This window comes from Bombus flavifrons, chromosome 4 (genome assembly GCF_040668555.2).
Source record: "Bombus flavifrons isolate JBK064 chromosome 4, iyBomFlav1_principal, whole genome shotgun sequence".
NCBI classification, from domain to species: Eukaryota; Metazoa; Arthropoda; class Insecta; order Hymenoptera; family Apidae; genus Bombus; species Bombus flavifrons.
Genome location: NC_138445.1, coordinates 9,391,299 through 9,399,913, shown reverse-complemented (window position 1 = coordinate 9,399,913; position 8,615 = coordinate 9,391,299). Strand labels below are relative to the sequence as shown.

Sequence of the window (8,615 nt, the reverse complement as noted above, 5' to 3'; positions counted from 1 at the left end):
TCTTACCGTGCGCTACATTTCGATAAAGATTTTGCAACTGTTCGTTTGTTTGGTCGTAAAAAGAAAGAATATCGTCTAACATGTTTTTGTTTCAAATAAAACAGCAAAAAGGTATAAATGAAGCGGGCTCAAAACGGTCTGTCCAGATACTACTGTCTTATGCTCCATCTGTTGCACGAAACTTTAGTTCTAATATACGCAGCTCTCGTATATAATTCGTATATAATTTTCAATGAAAATCAAAAAACGAAGAACCGATCGGTACCAAAAAATAAATCTCATACATTAAGTCATTAACTTCGTAAAAAAAAAGGGATGTACATATGTATTTAAGATAGCTATATATTATTATATATACAGACATACACACATAACACATCAGACATCTCACACACATATACATATATGTAATATGTGAAGGTTTTCAATGTGCTGTTAATTGCAAATCAATCTAATTGTTGAATACTTTTCTTGTTACTCACCCTTCAATGACCGTAGTCGAAGTAAACCGATTCCCGAAATCTGGTTGGCAATGTGATTATTCAACAGCGTAGCTTTTTTCATTTGTTTACTCGCTTACGAATCTTACACCTATGAAGGAAACTTTCATAAAATACACTTTCTCCGTGTACTTGATGTTTCTTAATGTCTTATTTATACACACTTGATACTTTAACCACAATCTATTTTATTATAACGAAAAGACCATATTTAAACCGATAAAATAGATTTTCGTATGTAGTTCGACTCTGATGCGTCACCAAAAAATCGCACGTTGCCAACTGAACGTTTAGAAATGTATTATTTTGAAATCGCGTTATGCCAAACTGATCGACCATTTGAATGTCAAAAATAAACAGCACGTGTGACAACCTTCGATGTAATACCGCCGATATCCAATTAGAAAAGCGCCAAATTCGAACGGTTCTTTATTTACTTTGTGTTCTTTTTTTCTCTTTGGAACTGTTGTAATGCTTATTTAATTGGCAATCGGCGTCGATTACTTAATTCCATGATCTCCTACAGGGATTATCGATTACAAAGTGGAATTAACGAAAAATTTCGTTTATAATATCGAATAAGATTTGAAAATACAATATATTTCCCGAGATGCATTCGGAATGATCGTTCGAAGAATGTCGATTTTTCTTAAATTACGAACGTACGTAATACCTCAGAGTCATTACGATATCAATACGTAAAAATAACGAAACATTTGTGATTCGTGATGTATCGTAGATTATTACCGGGATATTGGTAATTTCGTACGACAAATAATAAAATATATACGAACCCAAGTATTTATGTACGTCGACGAAAATTTTCGAATTACGGCAACCATGATGGATTCTATGCACTTCCCTCTCACTGTAAAAAATACCATTCGAGATATCGATCAGATGTTTCGAATTTTCCCGCAAGTTTCATTCGAGAGTTGTTACTAATGTCAATCTTCAATTTCTATATTCTTCTTAGAGTAAGAACTTTTGTATTATGAGTTAAAAGTACTATTTCTAAGATTAATTACGAAGACCATTGAGAAAACGTTAAAAAATAATTTATGTTTTTAAAAATATCTCGAGTATGCCGTAAGGACAACCGTACTGACCTGTACGTGAAAGTATACGTATCCGACAAGGGAACTTTAATCTTTCGATATCGCGTAAATACGAAGGAATCTTCCTTGAGGGCGCAAGCGTTTCGCATCGTTTTCAAATTCAGCGTATTTTGAATCTGATAGGAGGATGGGAAAATGGCGCGAGAATATAAATTGTAAAATTTCAAATTTGTAACTTTTCATAATTTTGAATGAGAAGAAGTAACAAAAATGTGAGATGAAATTCCGTTTTTGAAATTTATTTGAGGAAAGTTCCTTCGTAATATTTCACGCGTATAAATAAACATTTTTAATATTTCACATTTTATCACAATCTTCATCGAAGTCGTTCAAATGCGAAGACAGTCTTTTTCGTCTCGAAGATAACGTTAAACTTATTTTACACGCATCGAATGTTAGGACTGTGTTCGTATTACGATAGTTGTTAGCGAATGAACGTTTCTCGGTCCCTAGAAAAGAAAATAATCATAAAAAAAAAAGAGATCGAATTTTTCGTGAAGAGAGAGTACACATATACACGCTTACTGGGAAACATGTATATGTACTTAAAAACGTCTTTGTGCAAAATTGATGAATGTTTTACGTGTACTAAAATGTTCCCTTTTAATCCTATTAAGACTTACAAAATATAAGTATTATACTTTACTTGTATATATACATATGTGATAAAAAATATATATATATATACACCTGGTTTTTCATGTCATATTTATATTACATCCTTGTAATTCTTTTTAATATTGAGCAAAGTGGAAATATGAACAATAACACACGTATTCTTTATTACAAGCGAATATCTCATTTTATTTATTAAAACTATTCATTAAATTATCAATTCTCCAGGAATATCCAGTCTTAAGTTATCTTACATACCACGTTGAATTACAAAACTCAATTTTATTTGTTTCCCAGTGGAAAATTAAAAATACCGTAATATGTGCTTTGGTATTAATGTCACTATCACCCTATAAGAGTCTTCTAACTTATGTACAATTAATGCACATAACTTCTAAATTACATGCTCTTTTAAAACAATAATATAACTAATATCCAAAACCAACTTCTTTAAAAATTATATATTGTTTTGTACAAACTTTATTTATATTTCTAAACTAAATTTATGTGTATATATATACTAGTGCAAAAGATTTGAGTTAGAAATTAATATAATTTATAATATGTATATCTTCTATGTGTAAATTATTATTTAAAAATATATTCTTATATCGTTGAAAATATAAAAGTACAATCTTTACATTTTTTTAAATCAATTTCTTGGATAAAAAATAATTTAATTGGATAATGAGGTTGCATTTTTCTTGCAAAATATTTAATATAAATTTAAGAATTATTGAGTTATATTACATTTATGTCCGAAGCAGTACTGATAGTGAGTAAAGTACTATCGCTCCATTCTGGATGAGGATAACTCCTTAGTGGACTTGGTATGTTAACTGGTATTTTACTTTGCATCCTTATATCTTCAACTATATTCTGAAATTGTTCTGTTATATTAGAGCCTATTAAATTATGAGGCGAACTTTGTTCTTTATTTGACTCCATAGACTTTTTAATTCTATTTGATTCTTGTACATCAGTCTCTTTCTCATGAGCCTTTTTGTTGCACAAATTTAAATGTTCCGATGATGATATTTTATTTGTATCTTTAAAACTTTGTAAATTATCGTTTTTTTTATTACTAAATGTTACTACATCATCTTTCCCTTGATTAACTGAAAAGAAAGATATTAGATTCGTAAAATATTATGATATATATATAATATGCACATATAAAATATATTTACCATATTGGCTAACTTCTGTGCAACCCAGGTCTTTATAAGAAGGTAAAAGGGTAAGTGAAGATTCTCCAGCAGGTAAACTAATAAATTCTAAATTGGCAGAATCTTTAATCGAAGGTTCTTGAACATCCTTGATTTGTTTGTTTTCTAGGTTCTCAATTTGAGTTTCTGAAAAGACTGGTATTTTATTTGATTTATGCAGAAAACCTTGTACGTGTTTAATTTTGGACGGATCATGATCCACTGCGGATAAAGAAACATCAGATATATCGTGCCAAGAGGTAGAATCATGTGAAGAGGTAGAAGTAGGCGATGAACATGCACGACGTCCATGAACAATTGGAATTTGTGGATTCGAATTATCTTCGTGAATATAAATATCTTTTAATTGGTCTGCAATGAAATGTTGAACCTTCCTACGATGTAAAATGTAAATATAATTGCCTTATAACATTATTAAATTAGATTGAAATTAAGTAATGCTTCAACTAACTTGATTTCATTAAGATGTTCGATTAATAACGAATGTTTGTATGATGACAAAACTGAAAGTTTATCTTTTTCCAATGTTAAATACTTCACCTCTGAATTCAACTGTCTTACACGTTCAGTTTGTTCAGCGAGATTCGTTCTTAACTCTGCTACAATTTTTTGAGAAGATTCATAATTCTTCATCTCTTCTGTTAATTCGGTTATTGTTTTATCTCTAGCTTGAATAGCTTTTATTGTTTTATCTAATTCTTGTTTTAATGTTTTTTCAATTACTTCTAAATCTAATTGCCTTTTTTGAGCTTCATTTAATAACAATTGTTGTTCATGAACTTGTCTAATTTAAGGACAGATTATATAAATATAATGCATAAAGTTGTTATAATATGTTTCTAATACTAAACATACCGCAGTAAAGAATCTCTCTCCTCGCGTAATGCTTCATACATAGAATTCATTTGTCTAGTTGTTTCTAATTTAGCTTCTAAATCCTGCTGCAAATAATTCCATTTCAATATTCAAAGTTTTCAGTATTATCTATTCACTTATTCTTAATAAACATACCACTATAGGTGGTTTACTGGGTTCAATTGGTATTCTAAATACTACTTGCTCCATATCAGCAAGAATTTTATTAGCTTTATCGTCTTTAACTAAGTGTTCTAATTCCTTTATTAAAAAATGTAATGTATGAACCGGGTTGAACACACCAAATTTGTCATCAGAATAATCAGATACTCCATCACATTGTACTCCTCTGTCATAAACTATGACAGATTCCACAGTGCTTGGTATTGATGTACTTGATGGATTTGTAGTGTATGGTGTAGATTTTATATGTTCTTCTATTCTTTTCTGAGAAGTTGATTGCTTGACAGGAACTTCATCTAAAAATTTGTGCTACAAAAAGAAGTGTTTCCAGATTAACTTACGAATAATTTTATGCATATTTAGAGAAATATAAATATATAAATTAATACTAACATCTAGTTTCTGATGATTTACAAAATGTTTCTTAGTCTCCTTAGTGCCATTACCATGTTTTGATGATTTTGAACCTGGTGTTCTCGTTGCCTCTTGTTTCATAACAGCTTTATTTTGTTCTCTAAACACCCTACCCCAGTTTTGATCACCACTATGACCAGGCTTCTTTTTTTCTTCTACTTTGTGACTAGTTGGGCTACTGCTAACCATAGTTGATGTACGTTTACGGCCCTTGGTTTTCACAATTATTTCTAACAGTTTATTACAATCATAAGATAATCCAGAAGTAGGCTACAAATATATTATATGGCTAGAATTTATGTGACAAGAAAACCTGTAACTATAAAAATATTTCAATTTTTAGTTACCAAATGGTGGTTACTTTCCACTGTATTTTTGTTACTGCGGGTAGCAACAGCTTTCCTAGCAGAGCTCATTTTGCTACTCATTATAATAAAATGGTAGAAAAATGTGTTTTTTATACCAAACAAATATTTAAACTTGCAAATCGATTTCCACCAACCATAGACATAATTCATCTAACCTAATATTTTAAAGAATACATTCACATTATACATCGAACAACATACCATAATATATTGTAATATTCGCCAGCATACTTATCTTGGCGTTTACGATGTGTACACCATCTTGTATGATTGAATAATTTTGAACTATCATTTTATCGTTGTACTTATTGTACAAAAAAATATAATAAAAATATCTAATATATTTTCTTTAGTTTTAAAATAATTTATCTCATATAATTTAATAAATACTTTATACTTTATATATTTAAAATCGACTCCAAATATGAAATTGCAGTCTTTTAAATTCTTGCTTCTTGTATATAAAACCTATTAAAATCATATAGACGCGCGTCTCAAAACAATTTAAAGGTTTTCTGTTTCCATGTTACAATTCAAGTAAATATAAATTAAGTACATATATTATCTTGGTAGTGTGCCATGTTTTTTTTATCTTTATGTAGATGTAACATTTTCAAAAAAGTGAAGTCAAATGTAAAATTATTAATTATGTAAATTTTTATTTTTACAGCATTATGGAATAGTGATTCAATTTGTACATAATTACACATATAATTAAACATTTTTGGATACATGATATACGTAATTCGTTTTTTAATTCTTTTAGTATAATATTCAATAGTTAATTTGTAATAATACACTTATTTGTACAATTAAGTTATTATATAAAAATTATATTGAAAATATTGCAACCTAGATTATTAATTACAATAAAAATTACATACTCTATATCATTTATTATGTTTCTTTAATATACTGACAAGCTTATTCCTATGTTCACTTAAAATCTCATAAAATTTATCAAAAAATAATTTAGCAGATTCCTCTATATACGCTTTTCTTCTTTGAGCTGCATCCAGTTTATCCGTTGCTTCCTCTAACTCTGCAGCAAGTTGTTGTGTATTTGGCATCAAACCTTGGACTTCTCTGATGTCATTTTGCAGATTTTTTATTTGTTCCCTTAATTTTGTTTCTTCATGCTTAGCATCAGCTTTGATTTTACTTATAAGGCCTTTCTTTTCTTTAATCTTACTGGCAACATCATTACTTTCATCTTCTAGAATTTTTATTCTCTCTTGAAGATTCTCTAATTCATTAGTATTTGATTCTAACAAACATTCTTTTTCATTAATTTGAGATCTCAACAATTCTTTCAAATCATTTATTAAATTAGCTTTAGTACTTAATACTTCCATAATTTCGGGTTGCAATATACCTTTCTCTGGCATCTTTAACTCCTCTAGATTTACACCCAGATCCCCACTAAGATGCATAAATATTTCTTTATTATATGTTAGAATTGCCTTAGTTAAATTATTATTAATAGATGCTAATTTAATGTCCATAGTGTATATTTCTTTTTGTATCTCTTGTAAATATTCATCAAACTGGTGCATGTAATCCTGAATTTCTGTACATTTATTTAAAATTTTATCTCTTTCTGTCTTAGACATTGGTTGCTGCTTAATAATAGAAAGTAACTCATTATGCTGCGTATCTTGTAAACAAATTTGTTCACTCAATACATTGCACTCAACTTTTATTTGATCTACTTCAAAATTAATTTTTTTAATATATTCCTCTTTTGCGCTGATATCACTCAGTTGCATTTTTTCATCGTTCTGTAAAGATGAAAGTACTTCCTGTAAATGTTTTACTTCTTCATCTATTTTATTTGAATTTGTTTCAGCTGCTTGTAATTTAAGCATTTCTTCCTCTAGCTCAGAACGCGCAGTATTCAAGTCTTCTTCATTTACACCTTGCTGTTCTTCGATTTCTTGTAAATATTTTTCGATCATTAACGCTTCCTCATCCAGTTTCTCATCATTCCAGGCATTATAAAAATTTAGCATTGAGAAAAAAGTATTTTTATTAATTACTGCGTTTATTTGATTCCCTACAAATGGTAGGTTCTCTAAATTATACTTTGTAAAAGCTATTTCCCTTATTTCACAAATTTCTACTAGCCAACATATCCAGCCCAAAACATTTGGCCAAGAATGCATAGCATTAGCAGTTTTTAACCAAGATTTATTAATAATTCCTGGATAGTGGAGTTTTTTTGCAACCTTTGGCAATTCCTCTACATAATTTGTGATTGTAAGAATTTGTTTAATGTCCAATATTTTTACTAAATATCCAGAGACCTCAACAAACATTTTTAAGGTAACAGGTTTTAAGCTTCCATTGCTATTAATCATAGAAGAACAATGATTTATAGCTAAAAAGTTATCAATTTTACTAAGCATATGAGCCTGATATATTTTGTCTGTTAATGGTCTTGTATCTTTTCTAGGACCTTTAGCACCAATATTGCTAGCACGGTCAGCTGATAAAGACCTACGTCCTGTTGGAAGTCCTGCATGAATTTTGCTTGAACTTCCTACTGTAAGAAGACCAGCAGGTTTACTAGCATTTGTTATTGGTGTCTTTGGAGTTGTCGGTACTTGACGAAGTGGAGTTTTAGCTATAAAAATAATAATAAACATTTATATTTATATTTAGACTATATACATTTATATTTAAAACATTTGTTATATTTAAAATAGAAAAAAAGGCATTTTAAACTTTCACCTGTTGTTTTTAATACCGATCCCCTAATACTTATTCTATCACATGAAGAAGCTCGCATTCGAGGCCTTGGTATATGAGAATTTTCATTTGAGAAAATCTTTGGTTTTAATGTTTGTGTTTTTCTCGATTCTGTCCGCATGAAACTTTTATCTTCCCTATCAAACGAAGATATCCTTACAGGATTCGTAGATGATCTGCGCCCTAAAGAATTACCCGGCATTTCGATTCAAATAAAATATATTTTCACATTAAAAAACTATTTAAATAAAAATTGTATTTAAAAAAAACTGGAAGTTTCAATATGTGGTTTTAACATTCAGAGCAGTATAAGCAAGCATTTTGAATTTCGTCGTTAGATATAGAAGTATAAGATATAAGATTGGTAACTTGAGTAGTATATATGTCATGGTTATACAGTAGTTCATTTAAGATTCACCCATTGTATGCTTCTGAAATAAACTAAAACGTCAATAATTGAAAAAATTGTATTTTTTATTATTTCTGGTTTATGTATCAAATTTAGTTGTAATATATAAATATTAGGTAAATATCTCAATTATCTCGAGATTATCTTGTGTTTTAAGGTTCTTAAGCAATTAG

General features: G+C 29.2%; 3 protein-coding genes across 4 annotated transcripts in view; all 3 read right to left on the bottom strand.

The window, feature by feature from the left end:
- LOC138179043 (putative leucine-rich repeat-containing protein DDB_G0290503) overlaps positions 1-784 on the bottom strand; it is a 127,408-nt gene extending 126,624 nt beyond the window's left edge. Inside the window, exons 1-2 of the mRNA XM_069111476.1 lie at positions 665-784; positions 483-591 (exon numbers count right to left, since the gene is read on the bottom strand). The gene's annotated coding sequence lies outside the window, so the exon portion shown is untranslated. The remainder of the gene's footprint in view (positions 1-482; positions 592-664) is intronic.
- Positions 785-2,414: 1,630 nt separating this feature from the next.
- On the bottom strand, positions 2,415-5,629 carry LOC138179047 (uncharacterized). 2 transcript variants are annotated; one of them, XM_069111488.1, is made up of 8 exons: positions 5,514-5,629; positions 5,262-5,437; positions 4,894-5,184; positions 4,474-4,809; positions 4,318-4,400; positions 3,914-4,246; positions 3,424-3,836; positions 2,415-3,351 (listed from the first exon to the last, which is right to left on the bottom strand). In XM_069111488.1, exons 2-8 carry the CDS (start codon positions 5,430-5,432, stop codon positions 2,975-2,977), a joined length of 2,004 nt encoding a protein of 667 aa, XP_068967589.1. In that variant the 5' UTR covers positions 5,433-5,437; positions 5,514-5,629; the 3' UTR covers positions 2,415-2,974. The 2 variants fall into 2 exon arrangements, with proteins under 2 accessions (XP_068967589.1, XP_068967588.1); XM_069111487.1 differs by having other exon boundaries at positions 5,262-5,573.
- Positions 5,630-5,995: 366 nt separating this feature from the next.
- Positions 5,996-8,379, bottom strand: Ndc80 (kinetochore protein Ndc80). Its single transcript, XM_069111490.1, has 2 exons — positions 8,016-8,379; positions 5,996-7,908 (listed from the first exon to the last, which is right to left on the bottom strand). The coding sequence occupies exons 1-2, from the start codon at positions 8,233-8,235 to the stop codon at positions 6,173-6,175; spliced, it is 1,956 nt and encodes a 651-aa protein (XP_068967591.1). The 5' UTR covers positions 8,236-8,379; the 3' UTR covers positions 5,996-6,172.
- Between the last annotated feature and the right edge of the window lie 236 nt (positions 8,380-8,615).